Source organism: Choloepus didactylus, chromosome 4, assembly GCF_015220235.1.
Source record: "Choloepus didactylus isolate mChoDid1 chromosome 4, mChoDid1.pri, whole genome shotgun sequence".
Classification (NCBI taxonomy): Eukaryota; Metazoa; Chordata; class Mammalia; order Pilosa; family Megalonychidae; genus Choloepus; species Choloepus didactylus.
The window spans coordinates 122,457,606-122,483,998 of record NC_051310.1 but is presented as its reverse complement, the minus strand read 5'-3'; the positions used below and the strand labels follow the sequence as shown (position 1 = coordinate 122,483,998).

The 26,393-nt window shown below is 35.9% G+C and overlaps 1 protein-coding gene across 4 annotated transcripts in view; it reads left to right on the top strand.

Annotated features, from left to right (window-relative positions):
- Positions 1 to 26,393, top strand: part of TCF12 (transcription factor 12) — a 500,835-nt gene that overhangs the window by 450,731 nt on the left and 23,711 nt on the right. For all 4 annotated transcript variants that reach the window (XM_037833866.1, XM_037833867.1, XM_037833869.1 and 1 more), the window contains 4 exons: positions 588 to 794; positions 11,479 to 11,593; positions 12,536 to 12,698; positions 16,812 to 17,044. In XM_037833866.1, coding sequence (XP_037689794.1) covers positions 588 to 794; positions 11,479 to 11,593; positions 12,536 to 12,698; positions 16,812 to 17,044 — 718 coding nt within the window. The remainder of the gene's footprint in view (positions 1 to 587; positions 795 to 11,478; positions 11,594 to 12,535; positions 12,699 to 16,811; positions 17,045 to 26,393) is intronic.

Sequence of the window (26,393 nt, the reverse complement as noted above, 5' to 3'; positions counted from 1 at the left end):
GTTGTCAAGAATGATTTTTTTTAAAAGAGCTCTACTGGCATGTGCTTTTGATTTTAAAAATTCTAATATGTTTGTGTATAGGGGCATGTGTGTATCCACAAAGAGACAATGTCATTTCCTCAGTTTTGTCAAAGAGTATATTTGGATGTGTTCACAATTTAAAATGGTTATGATTAATTCACTTGAAACAAAATTGCAGTTTTAACTTGATGGATTTGAGGAACCTACCTCAAATTGCTACTATTTCTAAGAATCAATATTAAAATACAGGTTGTCCTTTTTTATTGACTATAATTGATTATCGGACACAGTGGCCATCACCTTTCATAGAAGCCAAAAGAAATAATCTCATGGTAGATTGTTAAATTCATTTTAAGCAGTGATTTGTTTCTGAGACTTTGTTTATTTAGCATAATTTACAGATAGGGTTTCCATTTTTGTTGATTTATGTACCGATAGTTGCTTTTAAGCCACTTGATGTTCCATTTCACTTGCTGTCTTACATTATCCCAAAGTAGAAGCCATAGCAGTTTAATGAATTTAATAGACATCGACAGTAACCTCTTTTTTTTTTTGAATCCCTGCAGCAGTCTCGAATGGAGGATCGTTTAGACAGACTGGATGATGCTATCCATGTACTGCGAAACCATGCTGTGGGACCTTCTACCAGTTTGCCTTCTGGTCACAGTGATATACACAGTTTATTGGGACCATCCCATAATACACCAATTGGAAACCTCAATTCAAACTACGGAGGATCCAGCCTTGTTACAAGCAGTCGATCAGCTTCAGTGGTAAAGTAGAACTAATTTTTTATAATAATTCCTAAAATTTATTATCCTAAATGTGTTTCATGGTCTTTATAACCCCAAGGTAGCATGCAACTACAAACCAAAAGAAGGTATGCTCATTGTACCTCAGTTTCTGCCAAGTAAAATGATTCTGGGAAATAGACTGGAGATAACTCACCTGCTTGTGTTTTCCACATCCTGGAATCTTTGGGGAAAAGAATATTTCCTTTTTAAAGGAAATTAAAGAGTAGATTTAAGAATTACCTTTACTGTCTTGGGCTTGGTCATTGGCTAAGTATTGGCCCGTAAATCCTGCTGTGACCATGTGCAAAAAGCAGAGACTTTCTACAGAGACCATTTTAGCTTATACTTGGATTTTTTCCAGATGTATAATAATTGGCAGAACAATTTTTGTATTGATGTAGTGTATAGAAGTCTGAATGGTAAAAATGGTAAATCAGGACTGAATTTCAAGGGTTCTGCTATAGAAAAGCTGTTTATTAAATTTGCAACCAGCTGTCAGTAGCAGAAGGAATATGAACCCTAATTTGTACAGGTCCAAATTAAAACTTTATACTCGATGAAAAAAAATGGGAAGTAGGTTTAAGAACAGCTTATAATTTGAGCAACAGTGAAAGGGAACAATTTCAGATTAATCCCCAAGGAGAATGAAATAATTCAATCCATCTTTTTAAAAACATGGTAATTACCTTCTTTAGAAGGAATTAAAAGTAGAATTCTACAGCCATGCACACCAAAAAAAATGTTAAATATCTTATATTATTTTTTATCCAAATTGTCTTTTAAAGGAATGAAGCTCTTTTTGAACCTACTCTTTAACTTAGGCCATGTGCTTACATATTTATGGCATGGTTTTTAAGGTTCATTGATTGCTACAAAACATTCTCCTATGAAACAGATTCCTCATTATAAGCCTTGTGATAAAGGCTCTAAAACTCACCCATCATCAAAATAATTAGGTGCCTCAAATGCTGAAGGATTGTATTCTGTAAATAGGATTGATTCCACATTTTCACATTCACATGTCAGATAGCTATTTATATTTATTTTGGAGCCACTGAAGTAAACATCAAACAAGGCTACCTGCTTTCCTAAAAACCCAAGTATTTTCAGTAACTTGCAAGACGTTAGATGCCTGCATGTCTTAACAACCAGCCTTTTTTAAAGGAAAAAAAAGTCAAAAACTTGGAATTCAGGCTCTTTAAATTAGTTTTTGTTGCTATTGATAAGCTAGTATATGTGAAGACTTGATAAATTATAAAGCACATATATTCTTCATAGTAGTAATAAATAATTTTAATAGTATAAGACTAAGAAGATGTCATGGGTATGAATGGAAAATAGAATATTAATAATTATTTTTTGAAATACTAGTGATTCTCATTTGGAATAATGACTAGATAAGAACTTCCTTATATTTGTACAATTAAACACAGTCATCATCCACAATAGATTTTGCTATGTTATACAGTCCCATGTTTTATCCTCTAGCTTTCCCTGTAGTGACACACATGGCCCTCGATGTCCCCTTTTAACTATATTCACACTCAGCATTGTTAATTACACTTACAGTATTGTGCTACCATCACCTCTATCCATTTCCGAACATTTGCAATCAACGTCATTAAACATTCTGTACAACTTAAGCATCATCTACCCATTCTCTACTCACTTTCTAGTAACCTGTACTCTAGATTTTAACTCCCAGATTTCACTCATTATAATTAGTTCATATTAGTGAGACATTGTTTTGTCCTTTTGTCTGGCTTATTTCACTCAACATAATATCCTCAAGGCTCCTCCATGTTGTTGCATGCATCAGGAGACCATTCCTTCTTATGGCTGAATAATATTCCATCGTATGTATATACCACAGTTTGTTTATCCACTCACAGACCCTTGGGCTGTTTCCACCTTTTGGCAATCAGGAATACACTATAAACATCAGTGTGTAAATGTCTATTTGCATCTTTGCTTTCAGTTCTTCTGAGTATATACCTAGTAATGGAATTGCAGGATGATATGGCAGTTCTATACTTAGCTTCCCCAGGAACCACCAAACTGCCTTCCAGAGCAGCTACACCATTCTATATTCCCACCAGCAGTGAATAAGTGTCTTGTTTCTCCACATCCTCTCCAGCACTTGTAGTTTTCTTGGGTTTGTTTTTTTATATGTAATATCCAGTCTAGTAGGTGTGAAATGATATCTCACTGGGGTTCTGATTTGCATTTCGCTAATAAGCTAGTGATGTTGAGCATCTTTTCAAATGCTTTTTAGCCATTTGTATTCCCTCTTTGGAAAAGTGTCTATTCATGTCTTTTATCCATTTTAAATTGGGTTGTTTTTCTTCTTATTTTTGAGTTGTAGCATTTCTTTATATATTTTGGACATTAAACCCGTATCAGATATGTAGTTTCCAAATATTTCCTACCACTGAGTAGGCTGCATTTTTACTTTCTTGTCAAAGTCCTATGAAGCACAGAAGTGTTCCATTTTGAGGAGATCCGATTTATCTATTTATTCTTTGATTGCATTTGTTCTTTGGATTTGAGGCCAAAAACAACCTCCTATCAAAGCATCTTTAAGATGCCTCCCTACATTTTCTTCTAGGAGTTTTATGATCATAGCTCTAATGTCTGTGATCCATTTTGAGTTAAGTTTTGTATATGGATAGGGATGTCCAGTTCTCCCAGCACCATTTGTTGAAGATATTGTTCTGTCTCAGTTGAATGGGACAGAACATCACCATAGATGTGAGAGAGAAATTTATGGCCCTGTACTCCTACATTGAACAGGAAGAAAGAGCTAATATCAAAGACCTAACTGCACACTTGGAGGAACTGGAAAAAGAAGAGCAAACTAACACCACAGCAAACAAAAATAGAGAAACAACAAATATTAGGGAAGAAGTAAGTGAAATTGAGAATATGAAAAATAATAATCAACAAAACCAGAAGTTGGTTCTTTGAGAAAATCAAAAATTTGGCAAACCCTTAGCTATACTGACAAAGAAAAGAGAGAAGATGCAAATAAAATCAGAAATGAGAATGGGGCATTATTACTGACCCCACAGAAATAAAAGAGATCATAAGAGGATACCATGAGCCAACAAACTAGACAACTTAGATCAAATGGACGGCTTCCCAGAAACACATGAACATCTTATGCTGACTCTAGAAGAAACAGAAGACCACAACAAACCAATCACAAGTAAAGAGATTGAAATGGTTATCAGAAACCTCACAAAAAGTAAAAGCACAGGACCAGATGGCCTCACAGGTGAATTCTACAAGACATTCTAAGAAGAATTAATCAAGCTCTTCCAAAAAATTGAAGAGGAGGGAATACTACCTAACTCATTCTGTAAAGTCAACAATACCCTAATACCAAAGCCTGAATAGATAGTACAAGAAAAGAAAACTACAGACCAATTTCTCTAATGAATATAGAAGCAAAAATTCTCAACAAAATACTTGCAAATAAATCCAACAGTACATTATAAGAATTATACACCATGATCAAGTGAGCTTTATCCCAGAAATGCAAGGGTAGTTCAACACAAGAAAATCAATTAATGTAATATACCACATTAACAAATTAAAGAGGAAAACCATATGATCATCTAGATTGACACAGAAAAACATTTGACAAAATCCAGCATCCTTTCTTGATAAAAACACTTCGAAAGAGAGGAATAAAAAGAAACTTCCTCAATACAGTAAAGGACATATATGAAAAACCCACAGCTAACATTGTACTCAATGCTGAAGGACTGAACACTTTCCCTGTAAGACCTGGAACAAGACAATGATGCCCACTCTCACCACTATTGTTTAACATTGTACTGGAAGTTGTAGCTAGAGCAGTTAGGCCAGAAAAAGAAATGAAAGGCATCCAAATTGGAAAGGAAGTATTAAACTTTCACTGTTGGCAAATGATGTGACACCAGGTTTAGAAATTTCTGAAAAATCTACAACAAAGCTACTAGAGCTAATAAACTAGTTCAGCAAAGTGGTGGGATACAAGATCAATAGGGAAAAATCAGTAGTGTTTCTGTACACTAGTAAGGAGGAAATCAAGACAAAAATTACATTTACAATAGCAACTACAAGAAATATCTAGGAATAAGTTTAACCTAGGATATAAAAGATCTATACACAGAAAACTATAAAACATGGTTAAAAGAAATGAAGGAAGACCTGAATAAATGGAAGGACATACCATGTTCATGGATTGGAAGACTAAATCTAGTAGAGGTCAGTTCTACCCAATTTGTTGACAGAATCAGTGCAATCCCAGTCAAAATTTCACAGCTTACTTTGCAGAAATGGAAAAACCAATCATCGGATTTATTTTTCACCTTAATCATTTTTTAAAAATTATTCACTGTTACTATCTCACTGCTCCTATTCTAAATTATGTGCTACAAAATTTTATGAACCTCTGACCTAAAATGTTTGATATACTTCTAGCTCCTCCCAATTAAATGTAGAGTTTGTATGAAATGGAACTTCCTTCTTTCAGACATTATCTTTATCAACTTTGAATATGCCTTGATATGCAAAGAAATTTTTCAAATATTCTGTCCTCCAAAGCCATGTCAAAACCTAGAACACTTTTAAAGGACTTGTAGGGGAAAAAACTGTTTCATTAGATATTGCCTTAAAGTTTTTAATTAAGAAAGTAGCTCCTACTAAATCCTGTAGGAATATGTTGCCTACTTCAGAACATCAACAAAAGAGCTACCAGAAATATTCTTTAAAAGGAAAAATCTCAGTGGTCTAGAAAAAAGATCTTCTGAAACCTGAGATGAGTCTGGCTTAGTCTGAGCAGCAGAAACCATATCACAGCAACTGAGGCCAGGCAATCACTCAATGGGTCAACAAAGTCTTCTTTTTAGTTCTTACAACTTTCTTAGATTGCAGACATCTGGTAAAAGTCTGCCAGACATCATCTGCTATCCTCCCTCCATCCGGACTCAATCACTAATACTTCGCAGAGCTGGAAATGCAAATATTTCTTACCTCAAAATAAAAAGCTATTAGCTAAGCCCCACCCTGATCAAGATGGCAAGTGAAATTTCTTTCAAAAATATTTAGTTTTCATTCTATTGATTTATTTCCTGCAGAGATTGGAATTATTCTGATAAACTTAAATATTATTTACAGGAACTCCACAGAATATTCAAATAAAATATCTGTTGTAAGGGAATTTTGTTCTAGTAGACATTACTATATACTATAGGTCATCATCCTAATTGCAGGACTTAAAGATGATATAGCTTTCCTCCCTGGAAGTTTGTACTGAGGTTGGCAAACTTGCTGTGCAGGCTAGATAGTAAATATTTTCAGCTTTGAGAACGTGGTTTCTGTCTCAACTACCTAACTACCATTTTAACATGATAGCAGCCACTGACAATATAAAAATGAATGTGCATGGCTGTGTTCCAGTAAAACTTTATTTTTAAAATGGGACCAGATTTGGCCTATGAACTGCAGTTTGCCCATCGCTGATTTAGAACATAAATTGGCTTCCCAGTGCAGAAAAGAGGGAGTAGCAAACTATTTTTTATAGCCTATAACCTTTTGCTTATTTTAATGAATAATTTAGGGTTTTGCTGAAATATTTGAGGTGAACCGGGATGAACCACTGGGAGTGGAAGAATAGCTAAGAGCTGAGGGCAGGGTAAAAGTGATAGACAGCTCTGTCCTTTGCCTCCAGTGCAAACAAGTATTCTGTAAAGGTTGCTTGTGTAAATTGTACATGGACAAGTGAACCAAAATAGTGTCCTTGGTCATGGAAATAGCTGCATTATTGAGATGCTTTGTCTACAATGTTTTTAATTGTAATAGGGTTATTCCAGCATGGTCATCCATAGCCAATGGTTTTAATTTGTAAGAGATCCATGTTCTTAGCTTGTAGTTGAAATAATTGTCTGGTATATTTTAATTGTTCCAGAAAATATTTTTATATTTCACACCAAGGACATGAGAAGACTATCTCCTGCCAAAAATGTATGTTACTAGGAGTCGGTATTAAAAGTCTTATTTTTTAATTGTTTCTTCTAATGAACCCACTTGACTAGCATCAAAGTTTAGAATTAAATGAAGTTTCTATCACAGAAGCCTTTTAAGATATTTTGAGTACCTAATATATTCAAAATTAAATTTCCTTAAAGATTATTATATTGGGAAAAGAAACTAGGAAATGGGTAATTCCTGCTTCTTTTTATATAATCAGTATACCTAGTCTGGCATAGATTTAATATTTGTTCTTGTATTTGAATGGGGTTAACATTTCTATTTACTTAATTTCCTACTCCCCATCAATATTTTGCCAAAGGGAAACATGAAATTTAAGACTTTTTATCAAACACTCTTATTAGTATAGGATATTGAAGCATCATTTAAATTTTAAAATATAAAATCATGATTTTTTAGAACTATTGAAGTATCAGCATTGGCCTTCAGTTGTGCTCTCATTGTTTAGTATAAGAATAAACTTTTGGAATAAACTGCCGACAGAAAGGAAAAATTGGTATTAAGTGGAAAACTGATAATGAATGGAACTGTTAATTTCATTTGGACATTACGAAGGGCCTCAGCAGTATAAAGTTACTGTAAATCACCTCTGTTTACAGCTGTAATGTCCAAATACCTCAGCCCAATAAGATAGCTCCATGGCAGCACTTTTATCTTTAGTGGGAAGTACTCAGTTGTTCCTCAGTGATTTCAACTTCAAACCAAAGCAAGTGAGATTAGATGCTTTTTGTATTAATGGAAGCTTGATGCACATCTAAAAGAGTTTCTGATTTATGGTACAGGATAAAATTCCATCCATGAGTTCTTTTGATTTCATTGTTACAGGAAATTTAGTGCAGGCATTTGTCCCAATTATTTTTTAGTATTCCTTAGGAGTTTTGTTGTTTAAGCTGTAGTTGGAGATAGTATGCTTTTACAAGAGCAGAGTAAGCAATGTTAAATCATAGAATTTAAAGCTACCCTATATGATAATTTAAAAATACAAATCATGTCTGTTTTCTAAATTCTAAAGCAATTAGAGAAACTATATTTTACTTAATTCTAAGAGATTTAAAATTAAATTACTAAAGACTAATTGGCAAATAGGGTGATATTTTATTCAAAATTATTTCAGCATTTTTATCACTTATCAAAAATAAATTTGGAATTATTTTAACCTATTTAGAAAATATTCAATTTTAGTACTATAGATTGTCTCTGTATGTTGCAAAAATTGTGGATATAGTTTTCAGCTGAATATAAAGATAATTGCTGTTTTACTTTTTTTAACCAATTTTTTCCCAAATGAGGCAATTTTTTTTCCAAAACAGAAGCATACTTTCCTCTTTAAGACCATTTTATAGTACTGTTTAAGGATACTGGTAACATTTTTATAATTCAAAATTGTTCATGATGGCAAATTTTTTCTAATTTTAAAAAATATAGTTGCTATTTATTTACGAAAATCTTACTTAAAAGGAGCCATATCAAATAGAATACTACCAAGTTTGTCTATGAAACCCTTTTTTTCCCCAGGTAAAACAGAATATCTGGAAGTTGACAGTACAGAAAGATCCTTTAATCAGTTTATATATTGATACTGTTTAATTTAAATCATTAGTATTTAGTGAACAGTACAAATTGAACATACTAGGCTAGAATTCAGAATCAGGAATTTGTACTGAGTACTTTTCAGTCTGTCCCTTAATTCACAAGACCTCTTACTCATCAATTAATTAGATTTAACATTTTTCCATTATAGTGCTAAAACTATTGGTTGAATTAAATGCATACAAGTCCCTTTTGGGTGCTCCCACAAAAGTAAGGGCAAACACAGATTGTGACCATTCAGAATGCAGGGTGATGTCATTTAATGGGATGGTCCTTTTATTCTGAAATGAAGCCCTTTATAATAATTGAAATGTAGAGCATAGCAGGCAGAGGGGTTTGGTTTGCCTTTCCCTGCTACTCCCCCAACAGCAGCCTTCTGTCAGCTGTATGCTAACGAGATGAACAATTGAAACAGGGTCCTATCTAGCTGGCTCCACAGGCCTTGAGCTCAGACAAAGAACTGTTTATACACCTGTTGTGTGTGTGGACAGTCATTTGAATGTGGAGCTACAGATTAAAGGGAGCATGTGAGAGCCAGGGCAAGCAAGGGTTAAAGAGAATTATAAGAAGAACTGTGAAAGTCAGATTCTCCAGAAAATATGAGAGCCATTTGCAGGAGAATCAAATTACAAAGAAAAAGCTCCTGCTAACTCCATTAAGATGAAAAACTCCAGACTTTTTAAAGCTGTGTGTGCCAATTAACTTTTTTTCTTTTAGAAGCCAATAATGTAAGTTAGTGTGATAAAATACTTAGTTTGTAATATTCCACAAAGGCAAAATTAGTTGCTGGCAGGTTTGTCCCCAAACAAATCCAGCAACACTTCTGATTTTCCTTAAGGGAAAGCTAGATCCCTAAGATTTATCATTTAGTTAATGACCCTATGTCTGCCAAGCCTTTCATCAGAAAGGAGGTGATAGAACATTTTTATTAGTTGAACTTCAGAAAATCAAATAATTATTTATATTAGTGAAATAGAAATCAAAATTCAGCAGAAATTAAATGAGTGAAATTTCAGTTGGTTATTGTTCAATGGTATTATCTTACAGATGTCTGTAAAATGAGTTTCATATGTATAATAGGTATAATACATAGCAAATATGCATATGTTTAAAAGTTTATATTTTACAAGTCTATTTTCTTTTAAATTATTTGGTGTGATAGTTTAAAATACTAGGTAAGAACAAAGCTAGCTTATATTACCAAAATTCATAGGTCTTTAAGTCCACATTATGGGTGCAAACATAGATATCTCAGCTTTTACTTTATCATGCAATAATATCCTCAGCCAGGCAAAATTGTTCTCATTATATATTTTATCTTCAGAATAGGCCTGGGCTTCTAAGGCTCCAAAGAATTTGCAGCTATGTAGTGTTTATACCAAATCTATTTTCTTTAAAATGTGTGATTGAGCTGATTTTCCTCATAGAATATTGAGTAATTCATAGCTAACAAGAAAGCACCCTTGTATTAAAAATAAACAGGATCAGGGTACTTTTGACATAATTTTATGAAACATTTGAAAAATAATTTTCTCTCTTGAATAAAATTTTCACAGTCTACTTCTTAACTGATACTTATCTTTATTAGGTTCAGTTCTGTAGAGTGTTGCTTTTGGGGGAAATCTGGAGGCTTATAGAAGGTTTCAGAAGTGGGAAGAGAAATGGAAGTTTGCCATAGTTTCCCTGGTCCTTCTCAGTTTTAACATTTTATGACCCACCCTAATGCATGATGTAATTGTGTGATTTAGAAAAAGGGTTGAAGATGTTTGAATATTCAAGGGAACAGTGACATAAATAATCCCCAGCAATGATTGATCCTCAGGTCATTTTCAGAGTGTGTGTGTGTGTGTGTGTGTGTGTGTGTGTGTACTCTGAAATATGTATATTAGAGTAGAATCCATTAAATGTTTTGTTTTTTTTTTAAAACTTTAAAGATAAAGAATCAGAGTCGAAGACAAACATTCCTTTAAAAATGTGGTGGAAGGCTGATATATTCTAATCAGGTCTAATACCAAATGACCTGTATTGGGTAAAACTTTGCTTCAATTCTGTCTGTACTTCCTTCTGTACTTCTGGTTTAGCTCACAGGATAAACTTGGATAGAGAGGTATTTCTTAAGGTAAATCCCCTTACTAAGTCATGAAAGATAAAAGGTATATTAATTACTCAAGAGGGATTCAAAGCTCAGCAGTTTACTAGGATTGAAGGATTTATTGAAAAACCGTAGTTCTCATGTATAACTCCAGGCAATAAACCTATTTAATTATAGGCTTAATCTTCTAGTTCATACATCTGATACTATTCTCATAAAAAGCTTCATCTGTAACCAGTTTTCTAAAAATACTGCAATAGCTAAATGCTTGGTGTGTTTGATATCTCACTTTCCATTTCAGGTTAACTGTGACTTGTATAAGTTTGATTAAAGATAAGAATAAAAATATATGGCATTTTTATTGCCTTATCATGCAGTTTTGTTTTAAGTTTTTTAATTGCTTTTGCCACTCTTAAAAATTTTGAGTAGAGATGGTTAGAGGAAGGAAAAACAAAATGCTGTGTAGTGGGGGGCAGGGTAGGGGTTGCACCAAAATGTAGATATCTACGATTGTTACTAGAGATGTAGCAGTCTTTTGTTAAATGCAAGTTCATGCATACTTTAATGTATTTAGGTATTTTTTGGATAGGTTTTTAGATAGATTATTTAGGATCATTAATAGACTCTATAACATGTAGTGCTTTATGACTTACAGAGCACTTTATCTGTTAGTTCATTTGCTTCTCACAACAACCCTCTGTGGGATATAAAATTTGAAAGTTAGAATTTTCACTTTTTTAAGAAGTAACATTTTGGTTTGGTTCAAAAGGAGTACTACTACTAAGTCTTTTGAAATTCCCACCAAAACACATACACATCCCAAAAACAGAAAAGTGTCATACAAAAACAAATTGTTAGGTTGAGATGAGTCATATTGTTTTCTCTGTTAATCTCCGCAAAAGAATTTGAAATATCTTGACTTTTTTCGGTTTTAAACTTTAGGTTGGAACTCATCGGGAAGACTCTGTCAGTCTCAATGGCAATCATTCAGTCCTGTCCAGTGCAGTCACTGCTTCAAGCACAGACCTGAATCATAAAACACAAGAAAATTATCGAGGTAACTATATTGATGGTTTTCATCAGTAATACAGTTAGAGATATCATTTGGAACAACATCACCTTTCTCCAGCAAGATTGACAGGTGTCATCTTAACTGAGGGAATTCAAACAGTAGTGTTTGACAGGAACCATATATATATCATATATTTGACAGAAGATATTTATATATAATGTAAATATTATGAGATAAAAGAATTGTCTTACATGAATGTTGGGGGGTAGATATTTAGGGTTCCAGTTGGCCTATTTGGCTGGGCCAAATATGTATATTTATTAATGGGTATCAGTTATTTACTAACCATCTTCTTGCTCCTACTTCCTTCATGTGTCTCTTTTTTTAATGATCCACATCAGTGAACTTTCATGGTCCCTAAAAGTGATAAGAAATGTATTTTAAAATATGTTGAGTGTTCTCAATGATAGTAGCCATTTTTAGAAGCTTATAATTTAATTGGAGAGACAGACAATTCTGATAAAAAGCAAAACTGTGATGAATACTATAATAGAGCTTATAAATAAGTACAAATATATAGCTAATAGCTGAAGTAAATTTCCTAATATTTAGCCATGACACCTGTTTTATTGTGTTTATCCAGGAAAATATTAGGCTTATTTCCTTTACTTTAGTAGTATCCAATGTTAGTTTCTAAAAATGCTTTGTTACTCATCCCTTTTTCAGTTTGTTTAATAGTGCCTGAAAGTGAACATTAAACTGGCCATCAGGATCAGGCTTGTTCATTTAAATCCAGATGCTATGAAATCATTTTTTCTAAAGTTTGTGGCCATGTTTTTGCCAGCTCTAAATAGTGTACTTTCCCATACCTTCAGATTTCCATCATAGTCCTGTAACAAATAAGGATATTTACCATCTAGAAAGCTTTACAGTCTTAGTTCTAATTTATAAATGAGTCTGATAATTTATTTTTCATTATCCTCTTAGGTGGCTTGCAGAGTCAGTCTGGAACTGTTGTTCCAACAGAAATCAAGACTGAAAACAAAGAGAAGGATGAAAACCTTCATGAACCTCCTTCATCAGATGATATGAAATCAGATGATGAATCCTCCCAAAAAGATATCAAGGTTTCATCTAGAGGCAGAACAAGGTACTTGTTAACATCCAGGTATTAAACTGCACTCACCATGGGTGAAAATACTTGCAAAACTGAAAGGCATCTTGCATTTATTAAATGCCACTATGTTATCTCATTTAATCCTCAGAGCATCCCTAAAAAGGTTGCATAGGAAGAAACTGAGGCTTGAAGAATTTAATAATTTGCCCAGCTAGTACATGGGATGCAAACCGAGGTTTGCCCAACTCCAAAATTGTTTTCCACTATACCAACCATTTTAGGGACTACATATAAAAAAGAATTACATCTTTGCCCTCAAGTTGATAGCAATCTGTAAGACAATTAGATGACATTAAATTGTGTGGTACAGACATTTAGATGCATTCAATTAATAAATGTTTGAGTATATTAATTTAAGGCTCAGTATAGGGTAAGACTCTATTGTATGGCTTAAACCAGGGGTTGGCAAAAAACCAGACTGCTGCTGGTTCATATAAATGAAGTTTTATTAGAACACAGTCATGCCCCTATTCATTTATGTATTGCCTATGGCTGCTTTTGCACTGCAGCAATGGAATTGAGGTCATATGGCCTGCAAAGCTAAAAATATTTACTGTCTGGCTGTTAACAGAAAAAGTTTACTGTCTCCTGTTTTAAACAATAATTTGAAAAAAGAAATATTCCAGGTGGACTAATGTTGTCAGGGAAGGTTTACTAAAAATTGGGCTTGACTTTGCTTTGAAGTGTGGATATAAACATACAATCCATTAGTTTCATGTGACTTCCAGATTCTTCCTTCATATTTTTCTTCTATTTCCACCTTAAAATTAGATGATTTTGTATATTTGTGGTAAATCCTGTTTCTTGGTACATATCAATAGTATGTATTGTATTAGTTAAGATTCTCTAGGGAAACAGAACCGACAGGAAATATATATATTCAATGTAAATATTATGAGATTTTTATAAGAATCATCTTACATGACTGTGGGGATGGTCAAGTTCAAACTCTGTAGGGAAGGCCGCAAACCAGTAACTCCAATAAAGGTTTTTGATGAATTCCCCAGGAGAAGCTGGCTGGCTGAAGTAGAGAGAAAAATTCTCTCTTCTGACTGCTGAGATATCACTTCTCCTATGAAAGCTTTCAGCTGATTGGACGAGACATCTCTCATTGTTGAAGGCAGTTTCCTCAGTTTATCGTATTTGTAATCAGCCATACATGCAATCAACTTATTGATGATTTAAATCCACAAAATATCCTCCCAGTAACAGACCAGTGTTTGCTTGACCAAACAACTGGACACCATAACCTGGTCAAGTTGAAACGTGAACTTAGCCATCACATGTATGTATCACACAAAGATATTTGTGTATAAAATGTTGCATCTCCTTATGGTGCAAAGGAGATTGTATAGTAGATATAACTAAAAGAACCAGCATGGTCTTTTCTGTCATTCACAAATTTGAAAAGATGTCTTATACCTTTTGACATTCTCAGTTTTTTTAACACCTAGACATTACTTGGGGGGAAAAATGAAATCTTAAAATCCTAATACTGTCATTTTAATATGCATTTTACTCAACTGTGCAGGGGCATGAGGAGGTGAAAAACTGGATCAGGGAATCCAGAAACCACTACTTTGATGCATCTTAATTCTTTCTTTGTTTTATTATTCAAATAGAGTTTCAAGGGAAATAATTTGCAGTTTTCTAAGTGTGAAAACTTATTTCATCTTTTCCTTGTCTTCTCATCTTATAGGTCAGAGGTTGGCACGCTTTTTTTGTAAAAGGACAACTAGAAAATATTTTAGGCTTTGTGGACCATACGATCTCTATCACAGCTACTCAGCTCGGCCCTTCTAGCTTGAAAGCAGCCATAGACAATATATAAACAAATGAGGTTGGCTGTGTTCCAATAAAGCTGTTTCCAAAAACATGTGCCCAGCCCAAGGGCCATAGTTTGTTGTCCCCTGTTACAGGTCATCAGAAACTGAGAGTTGTTGTACTCTAGGTTAGGAGCATGGCCTTTGGACAAAATAAAGTTAACCTGGGTTTGAGTCATGGTTCCATCGCAGACCAGCTAAAGCCCTTGGGCAAGTTATTAAAGCTCTCTGAGCTTTAGTTCCTTTCTCTATAAAAAGGGAATTATACTACTTTGTATCAGAGGTTTGTGGTGAGAACCAACTGAAAAGGATGCACAGCCCTTTGCATACTCTAGCATGAAGTAAGCACTACGTAAAGGTGTTATAGTTGCTGTTATGATGTTGGTAATTTCAGGGTAAGTTTGATTCCATGGAACACTACCCTGGTTCTTGTCCTTATACGGCCACTAATTAGCTGCAGCAACCCAGGGAGGTCACCGATTTCCCTAGGTCTTGCAGTACTTCTCAACCCTGCTGCTCAGTCCCCTGGAACATTTTAAAAATAGTGGTACCTGGGTCCCAACCCAGACTTAGTAAAATCAGAACCTCTGGTAATGGGACCTGTGACACTATTTTTTAAGTGCCCCTAGAGATGCTATGAGTAGCCACTTTAGGAAATCTTTGCACTAGATGATCTTTGAGGTCCCTTTAAAGTCAAAGAGCAAGTGATTCTCCATTATCAAAAGAATATTTACATAATTCTTGACAATTAGCTAGTTAGAACCTATTTTGTACTTATTCTTTATTAGACTACTCGAAGTATTAGAGAAGAGGTGAAACCTCTATTTTTTGGGCACATTATTTCAAGGTTCTGAGAGACTTTACTAATTAATTTGTTTCTGAAATACAAATCGAACTTTCTAAAAGTTATACCAAATCATCTCCCTCAAGTGTTTTTTCTGATTATGTAGTCCATTTTCATTGCAGAAATTTGGAAAATACAGAAAATCACACCAAAAAAAAAAGAACTGCCCCCACCTAGAATTTTGAAGAATATCGTTTTTTTCAAATTGGAATTCAACTGGACAAATGTTTTGTAATTTCAGTTTCTTTCATTTAACAATGTATTTTTAACATTTTCACCTGTCCCTAAATAGTATGTACAGCATGTTTTTTTTAACCAGTTGTATTGAAGTTTAATTTGTATATAATACAATTCACCAATTTTATGTGTAGTTTTTATCCTTTGACAAATATATAGTCATGGAACTACCACCATATATAATATAGAATATTTCTACCACCCCAAAAAGTTTCCTCATGCCCCTTTGTAGTCAGTTAGGTTACCTCCACCCTATCTGCTGGCAACCACTGATCTGCTTTTTGTTACCATAGTTTTATCTTTTCTAGAAGTTCATGTGAATGAATCATTCAGTGTACAGTCTTTTGTGTCTGGCTTCTTTTACTTAAAATAATCTGCAGCTTGATTTTTAGAGGCTGCATAGTATTCTGTGAATAATGGGTAAAATAATTCACAGATGTACCGTGAATTATTTTACCCATCTCCTATTATTGGACTCCAATTTGTTGCTAATTAAATAATTCTGTGATCAGCTTCCTTTACATACATAAATTTCTATGTACATCTTTAATTATATCCTTAGGATGAATTTCTAAAGTGGAGTTGCTGATCAAGAGGTAATGAATATTTTCAAGGCTTCAGATTCCTTTTGTGAATTTGTCCTTCAGAAAAACAGTTCCAGTTCTCCCTTATTTTATAATCATCACCACTGATGATGATATTTCTCTCTGGAACAAAAAAATATAATTTCCTGAGATTTTTCTCCCTATCCATGTCTTAAGCCTTCTCCCACTTTCTCAACAGGTGATTGCCAGAATATATTTGAAAGCATAGATTAATCAAATCATGATACATTAGTGTACTAGAACAGTGCTTCTCAAATTCTAATGTGCATAATAATCAGCTGGGGCTTTTGTTAAAATGTAGATTCTGATTCAGTAGGTTTAGGATAGAACCTGAGATTTTATGTTTTTAATAAGCTCCCAGTAATTCCAGTGATGCTTAGTTATGCATCACATTAACTCTGTGTATGTGCATGAAGAGAGAAAGGAAAGAAATACACAATCATGTTGAGTATAGCTGTTATTACTTTTGGTAAAATTTATAGGTAATTTTCATTTCCATTCTTTATAATTTTGCACAGTAAAAATATCTTTCTTTATTAGGAAACTTAATAGGCACTGTTGTTGCTCTCTTTTACAGCAGTACTAATGAAGATGAGGATTTGAACCCAGAACAGAAGATAGAAAGGGAGAAGGAAAGGCGGATGGCTAACAATGCCAGAGAACGCTTGCGCGTGAGGGATATTAATGAGGCATTCAAAGAGCTTGGCCGGATGTGTCAGCTTCATTTAAAGAGTGAAAAACCCCAAACAAAACTCCTTATTCTTCATCAGGCCGTGGCAGTCATCCTTAGTCTAGAACAGCAAGTCAGAGGTAAGTGTGCTCAGTAGGGATGCATTAACTGTTCTGCCCCAGAAAGGCAGACATTTCTACTCCCTGTCTCTCTCCTGCTTGGGCAAGATGTTTCCAAGTTCGTCCAGTACTTCTGGTTCAGATTTTCCCTGTAGTTTTCACTTCTATCTCATTTTATTGGTCAGTACCTATAGGCTCAGAACTTCCCACACACCAGAAGAGAGTCATCCTATGAAACAAGGCAGAGAACAAACAGCCTTTGCCTGCTGCTCAGCAGTAGTGTCTTGTGGTAGTTTGCTCTTGTTAAGTCTTATCTCCCACATGCTTGAATTTATCTGTCTAGACATGTCCTCCTCCCTTCTCCTTCCTGGCTTCCCTGCTTTCCTGTAGTCAACTTCTTGCTTGCTTTACCCTGAGGCATCTAACAGGCCTTGCTGGTTAATAGGATGCCTAGTCATGGCCCCAACTGGGTTTGCCAGATACAGATGGCCTTTATACCTATGTCGATACGGTCTCCTTTCTTGTTCCCTAATCAGGAATGCCATGAACTGTTTGGACCAGTATACATATGGGCATGCCTGAATGGCCCTATGGGCAGAAGTGTGTTTTGTACAGGCTTACCCACAGCCAGCTCAGACAGTTTCATTTTTCAAGAAGCTTGAGGGAACCTTGGAGAAGCTTTGAAACTTTGTTTGATCAACAAGCACTTATTGCACACCTGCTTTGTAGCCAGGCTATTTTCTACCCTGACCCAACCCAAGCATTTATTGTTAAGGACAGTACCTCCATCTGGGCTGTGTAAATCATACTGTCTAGACAACAGAGGTGTCAGAACTTAGTCCAGGCTAACACTTTGATTCCTGTCTGCAGCTCACAATACCTGTGCCTCATCTGTGGTAGCACCTTCAGAGTTTGGTGTGGCCACTTCTCTGGACTTTATCATTTTTGGAGTTATTTTGATAATGTTTTAGCCATTCACTTTTTTTTAAATGCAATTTTATTGACATATATTCACATACCATACAATCATCCAAACTGTACAACAGTTCACAGTATCAAAGTTGTGCATTCATAACCACAATCAATTTTTGAACATTTTCATTACTCCAAGAAATAAAATAAAAATAAAAGTAAAAAAGAATACCCAAAATATCCCATACCCCTCCTCCCCCTCCATTATTCATTTACTTTTTGTCCCCATTTTTCTACTCATTTGTCCATACACTGAGTAAAGGGAGTGTGGGCCATAAGGTTCTCACAATCATACATTAACACCATAAGTTATATGATCATCTTCAAGAATCAAGGATACTGGATTGCAGTTCAACAGTTTCAGGTATTTCCTTCTAACTATTCTAATAAATTAAAAACTAAAAAGGGATATCTATATAATGCTTAAGTGTTACTTCCAGAATGACCTCTCAACTCCATTTGAAATCTCTCACCCACTGAAACTTTATTTTGTTCATTTCTCTTCCCCCTTTTGGTCACAAAGTCTTTCTTGATCCCATGATGCCAGGGCCAGGCTCATCCCGGGAGTCATGTCCCACATTGCCAGGGAGATTTACACCCTTGGGAGTCATGTCCCACGTAGGGAAGAGGGCAGTGAGTTTACCTGCCAAGTTGGCTTAGAGAGACAGGCCACATCTGAGCAACAAAAGAGGTTCTCTGGGGGTGACTCTTAGGCACAATTATGAGTAGGCTTAGCCTCTTCTTTGCAGTAACAAGCTTCATAAGGGCAAGCCCCAAGATCAAGGGCTTGGCCTGCTAAACTGGTAGTCCTCAGTGCTTGCGAGAATATCAGGAATCCCCCAGGTGGGGAAGTTTAATATTTCCACATTTTCCCCCAGTCTCTCAAGGGGGCATTGCAAATACTTTTTTTTTCCACTTTTTTTTTTTTGTTGTGAACTTTAACATATATACATAACAGCGATAACTTTCAATGCATGATTTCACAAGTAGAGAGCAAATCTCAAAGAATGTCTTGGGTCACAGTTCCACAACTTCAGCCTTATCCATTATTGTAAAATGTAATATACATACAGAAAGGCATCATCTCTTGATATATAGCTCAACAAACAGTCATATAGGTAATTTCAAAAATTGTTATGGGTTACAGTTCCACAATTTCAATTCTTTCCTTATTATGCAATACAAGATCTATACAAAAAGGTGAAGACCTTCAAAACACAATTCAACGAGCAGCTATAGAGCAAATTCCAAGGGATGCTATATGCTACAGTCCCATCATGTCATTTACTTCCAGCCATTCCAACACCCTAGCATCCAAATATATGTGTGTGTGTGTGTGTGTGTGCGTGCGTGTATAATTATATAAAGTTTCAGTATTCATAGACTTTTGTTCAATCTTACCTTGTTTGTTGCTACTTCTTCCTCTCTTTCTCCATCTTGAGGGGTGTCTAGGCAGTGAGCACCTTAACTTGTTCATACTAAAAGGGGGTTTCAACAGTATGAGGAAGGGGGCACATCTGATAGTTGATCTTAAAGAGGCTATTGCCTCTGAGTTTTAAGACTTGTCTGGTATAGGAACACTCCAGTGAATTTAAGTTTCTGAAAAATAAAACTTAGTGAATGTATGTTGTTAGAATATCAGGTAGGGACCTAGGTATATGGGGACTATTTTTGGTAAAGGCATGGCATGCTGTGGCCAATTGGGATATCTAGGTGGAGCTTGCATAAGAGAAACCTCCAGTATAGCCTCTCAACTCTATTTGGGATCTCTCAGCCACTGTAACCTTAGCTCGTTACCTTTCTTTTCTCCCCCTTTTGGTCAAGTAGGCATTTTCAATCCCACACTGCCAAGGCCAGGTTCATTCCTGGGAATCACGTCCCACGTCACCAGGGAGATTTATTCCCCTGGGAGTCATGTCCTTCATGGTGGGGAGGTTAATGAATTTATTTTGCCAGGTTGGGCTTAGAGAAAGACCACATCTGAGCAATAAAAAGTTGTCTGGAGGCGCATCTTAAGCATAATTATAGGAGGGCTCAGCCTCCTATTTACAACCCTAAATTTCACAAGAGCAAGTCTTGTCAAGGGCTTGATTTATTAAGTAGTGGGTTCCTAAGTTGACTTAATATATATTCTATCCCAAGATAAATCGTCAGTTTCTGACATTATCTTCACTTAGTTGTACTATCATCATCACTCTCAACTTTAAATAATTATCATAACATAATACATCCCAGAGTTCTTATCAGCTGCTGATTTTTCATCCCTAGTATTAGTGTAGATTTGGTAAGATATTCCTATTAAATATAGTCATTAATACCTAATGGGTAGTTTTTCCATACTACTCTGTTAACCCTCTGCAACAGTGTCATACCTTACAAGTATATCCTGCTAACACTTACTTAGGTTTGTGGTGCTACTCTGTGAGTTACTCACTTTTAAACAACCGTTTACAAACCTGTTCACCTTCAATGCATCACTGATTCTTATAATTCCATTAATGAACCATAGTCACTGCTGACCATTCTCATATCATAACACCCTCATTATCACATCTGTATATATTAGATTATTGTTCCCCCTTCACTAGATTCTGACTGTCACTAGGTCCCCTATATTCTACATTTTAAGACACTTACATTTTTCACAAGGTTCACATTAGTGGGAACATACAATATCTCTCCTTTTCTTTCTGGCTTATTTCGCTCAGCATTATGGCTTCAAGGTTCATCCATGTTGTCATATGTTTCACAACCTCATTCCTTCTTATTGCTACATAGTATTCCTTCGTGTGTATATACCACATTTTGTTTATCCATCTGTTGAAGGACGTTTGGATTGTTTCCATCTCCTGACAATTGTGAACAATGCTGCTGTGAACATCGGTGTGCAAATACAGTTTGTGTCACTGCTTTCAGATCTTCTGGTTATATACAGAGAAGTGAAATTGCTGGATCACAGGGTAACTCAATATCTAGTTTTCTGAGGAACCACCAGACTATCCTCCAGAGTGGCTGTACCATTATACAGTCCCACCAGCAATGAATAAAAGTTCCAATTTCTCCACATCCTCTCCAGCATTTGTAGTTTCCTGTTTGTTTAATGGCAACCATTCTAATTGTGTGAGGTGATATCTAATTGTGGTCTTGATGTGCATCTCCCTAACAGCTAGTGAAGATGAACATTTTTTCATGTGTTTTTTTATCCATTTGTATTTCCTCTTCAGAGACATGTCTTTTCATATCTTTTGCCCATTTTATAATTGGGCTGTTTGTACTCTTGTCATTGAGTTGTAGGGTTTCTTTATATATGCAAGTTATCAGTCTCTTATCAGATACATGGTTTCTAAATTTTTTTTTCACATTGAGTTAGCTGCTTCTTCACCTTTTTGACAAATTCCTTTGAGGTACAGAAGCTTTTAAGTTTGAAGAGTTCCCATTTATCTATTTTTTCTTTCATTGCTTGTGTTTTAGGTGTAAGGTCTAAGAAGTGACCTCCTAAATCTAGGTCTTGAAGATGTTTCCCTTCATTATCTTCTAGGAGTTTCATGGTACTAACTCTTATATTGAGCTCTTTGATCCACTTTGAGTAAATATTTGTGTAGGTTGTGAGGTAGGAATCCTCTTTCATTCTTTTGGATAAGGATATCCAGTTCTCCCAGTCCTATTTGTTGAAGAGACTGTTCTGTCCCAGTTCAGTGGATTTGGGGGCCTTATCAAAAATCAGTCGACGATATATCCAGGGTTCTATTTCCAAATTCTCAATTTGATTCCATTGACCAATATGTCTATCTTTGTGCCAATACCATGCTGTTCGGACTACTGTGGCTTTATAGTAAGCTTCGAAGTCAGGAAGTGTAAGTTCTCCCACTTCCTTTTTCTTTTTTGGAATGTTTTTAGCAATTCGAGGCACCTTTTCCTTCCAAATAAATTTGATAACTAGCTTTTCCAGTTCTGCAAAGTAGGTGGTTGGAATTTTGATTAGAATTGCATTGAGTCTGTAGATTACTTTGGGTAGGACTGACATCTTAACATTTAGCCTTCCTATCCATGAACACAGAATATTTTCCCATCTCTTTAGGTCTCCTTCTGTTTCATTTAGAAAAGTTATGTAATTTTCTGTGTAGAGGTCTTTTATATCCTTGGTTAAGTTTATTCCTAGGTACTTGATTTTTTTAGTTGCTTTTAAGAATGGAATCTTTTTCTTGAGTGACTCTTCAGTTAGGTCATTCTAGTGTACAGAAACATTACCAACTTTTGTGCATTAATCTTGTATCCTGCCACTTTGCTAAATTTGTTTATTAGCTCAAGTAGCTGTGTCATAGGTTTCTCAGGGTTTTCCAAATACAAGATCATATCATCTGCAAATAATGACAGTTTTATTTCTTCCTTTCCTGTTTGGATGTCTGTTTCGTTCTCTTGCTGGATTGCCCTGGTTAGAACTTTTAGCTCAATGTTGAATAATAGTGGTTACTGCAGGCATCCTTGTCTCATTCCTGATCTTAGAAGGAAGGCTCATTGAGTACTATGCTGGCTGTGGGTTTTTTATATATGCCTTTATCATACTGAGGAAGTTTCCTTCAGTAGTTCCTACCTTTTGAAGTGTTTTTATCAAAAAAGGATGCTGAATTTGGTCTTATGTTTTTTCAGCATTTATTGAGATGATCATTGGATTTTTCCCTTTTGATTTGTTAATGTGTTGTATTACATTGATTGATTTTCTTATGTTGAACCATCCTTGCATGCCTGGAATGAACCCCACTTGGTCATGGTGTATGATTTTTTTAATGTGTCTTTGGATTCAGTTTGCAAGTATTTTGTTGAGAATTTTTACATCTATATTCATTAGAGAGATGGGCCTTTAGTTTTCCTTTCTTGTAGCATCTTTGTCTGGTTTTGGTATTAGAGTGATGCTGGCTTCATAAAATGAGTTAGGTAGTGTTCCTTTTTCTTCAGTTGTTGAAAAGAGTTTACGTAGGATTGGTAATCAGTTCTTTTTGGAAAGTTCGGTAGAATTCCCCTGTGAACCTTTCTGGGCCCTGGGCTTTTATTTGTAGGAAGCCTTTTGATGACTGATTGGATCTCTTTGTGATTGGTTTGTTGCAGTCTTCTATTTTTTCTCTGGTCTGTCTACGTTGTTCGTGTGTTTCCAGGAAATTATCCATTTCCTCTAAATTATCGTTCCTTGGCATACAGTTGTTCATAATATCATCTTATGATTTTTTTAATTTCTTCAAAATCCACAGTAATGTCCCCTCTCTCATTTATTATTTTTTTTATTTGGGTGTTCTCTCTTTTTGACTTTATCAGTCTAGCTAAGGGCTTATCAATCCTGTTGATTTCAAAGAACCAACTTTTGATTTTGATTTTATTTATTCTCTCTACTGTTTTCTTGTTTTGTTTTGTTTTGTTTTTTGGTGTGGTTGGTTGGTTTTTTGTTGTTGTTCTCCATGTCATTTATTTCTGCTTTAATCCTGTTGTTTCTTTTCTTCTGCTTGCTTTAGGATTGGTTTGATCATTTTCTGGCTTCTTCGGTTGTTCCTTTAGTTCTTTGATTGTAGCTCTTTCTTCCTTTTTAATGTATGCATTTAGAGCTATAAATTTCCTCCTCAATACTGCCTTCGCTGCATCCCATAAATTTTGATATGTTGTGTTGTCGTTTTCATTCGTCTGTAGATATTTAGCAGTTTCTCTTGCAATTTCTTCTTTGACCCACTGATTGTTCAGAAGTGTGTGGTTTAACCTCCAGATGTTTGCGAATGTTCTAGATCTTTGATGATTATTGACTTCTAGTTGTATTCCACTGTGATCAGAGAATGTACTTTGAATAATTTCAATCTTTTTAAATTTATTGAGGCTTATTTTATGCCCCAGCACATGATCTATCCTGGAGAAAATTCCATAAGCACTAGAAAAGAATGTATATCCTCATGATTTGTCATGTAATGTCTATACTATATCTGTATAGTCTAATTCATTTATCCCATTGTTTGGGTTCTCAATTTCCTTACTGGTCCTCTGTCTGGTTGATCTGTCTATATAGGAGGGAGTGATGTATTGAAGTCTCCCACAATTATTGTGGAAACATCTATTGCTTCCTTCAGTTTTGCCAGTGTTTGTCTCATGTACTTTGGAGCACCTTGTTGGGTACATAAACATTTATGATTTTACTTCTTCTTGGTGAATTGTCCCTTTTATTAGTATATAATGTCCTTCTTTGTCTCTTATGACATTCTTGCATTTAAGTCCATTTTATCTGAAATTAATATCACTACCCCTGCTTTCTTTTGGTTGTAGCTTGCATGGAATACTTTTTCCATCCTTTCACTTTCAATTTCTTTGTGTCGCTGGGTCTAAGATGAGTATCTTGTAAGCCATATATTGATGGTTCATATTTTTTAACCCATTCTGCCAATCTGTATCTTTTAATTGGGGAGTTTAATCCGTTTACATTCAATGTTCTTACTGTGAAGGCAGTTCTTGAATCAGCCATCTTATCCTTCAGTTTTTATTTTGTCCCATAAATTCTGCCATTTGTTTTTTCAAGCTTAGGAATTCTTCTGTATGGTCACCCAGTGTCTTCTTTATATCCTTCATCTCTTTTGCCACATTTTCCTTCACCTCATTGATTTGATTTAGAGGATTTCCTTGAACTTCTTTAATTAGTTGTTTCAGCTCCTGTATCTCATTTGAAGTTTAAGTTTGTTCCTTTGACTGGGCCATATCTTCATTTTTCCTAAAGTGACTCATAATTTTTTGTTGTCCAGGCATCTGGTTTCCTTGATTACCCCAATCAGATGGGCCCAGGTCTCAGGAGGAATGTGTAATCAATATCAAGTTTCCCTGAGGATGAGACCCAGAAGGTTGTCAGACTTTTCCTGTGAGGCCTCTAGAGTCTGTGCTTTTCCTGTTGTATCCATCAGGCAGCATTTGTCAGCCCTCAGCTCCCTGCTGGTATAAAGAGCCCCTGTTCTGGCCAGAGGCTAAGGGTGTCAGAAGCCAAGCTTAAGTTGTTTCTGGTTCCCTCCCACCCCCAGGCTCTGGGGTCTGAGTTCTCGGATGGAAGGCAGCCACTTGAGCTGGACCACACACCCCCTTTTCTTAGGGAAGGTACACCCTTTAGGAAGTTATCGCCTACATTTGAATTCCTCCTTTGTCTCTCTGATTCTCTTAACTCCACCCTTACCTGGGTCAGCGCTGACAATTGAAAATGCCTGAGGCTTTCTTTAATGAGCTACTCAGAATGGAAGAAAAAAAAGGAAAAAGAAAGAATGCCCATTTCAGAGCCAGTCCCCAGCCCTCCAGTTTCGCCGGTCAATTGGGGTTGGTACCTAGTTCCCTGTGCCCCTTTCTTGGGACACAGCTACTTTCCAGTATTCTGAGCTCAGCCGTCTCGAAAAGCCTCTGTCTTTTTTTTTTTTCCCCCGTCAGCTCTGCCCCTTCTCTGCCGGGAGAGACCTCAGGGTTCCTTCCCTGCTTGCTCCAGGTTTATCTGTGCTTGTAACTTGTATTCAGTAGTCCAAATTTGTTAATTAAAACTGCATTTGTAGCTTGGTTGAGTTACTTTCCCTCACTCCTAGTATCCTGTTTGTTTTTTCCACTGGGAAGTTGTTCTAGTTTGCTAATGCTGCCAGAATGCAAAACACCAGAAATGGATTCACTTTTATAAAAGGGTGTTTATTTGATTGCACAGTTATAGTCTTAAGGCCATAAAGTGTCCATCAACAAAGGGTGCCTTCACTGGAGAAAGGCCACTGGCATCCAGAAAACCTCTGTTAGCTGGGAAGGCACGTGGCTGGTGTCTGCTTGCTCCTAGGTTGTGTCTCAAAATGGTGTCCTCCAAAATGTCTGCAATAGCTTCCAACGGCCGTCTTCAAAATGTCTGTCTCAGCTCCAGCTAGCTGTGAGCTCCTTATGTCTGAGCCTATGTAAGGCTCCAGTAAACCAATCGAGGCCCATGCTGAATTGGCGTGGCCACACACCTCCATGGAAATACTGAACCAATAGGTTCCAACCTAATCCACACTAATATGTCTGCCCCAACAAGACTGCATTTAAGAATAGGGCTTTTTCTGGGGGGCATAATATATACAAACCAGCACAGAAGTGTTCCAAATCAGCGTGCCGTGCCAGTGGGAAAGGGGTGCCAGCTCCACAGTTTAGGGAGCTCTACATAAAATTCTATTCTGCGACCTCAGCCGTTCCATCCATTCTAGACTGGTGTACAATACATGTCGTCACAGACGTTCCCCAACACTTGTGATAGACCATTTACTTGTTGTTTCTGGCTATTTACTAGTTGCTCTAGAGTACTTACCCATTCACTTTTGAGAACCTCTTCCCTGCAGTGAACTTGCCCAGCAGCCCCTGGGTCCAGCAGTTTCTCTTAGCCCATGCATTT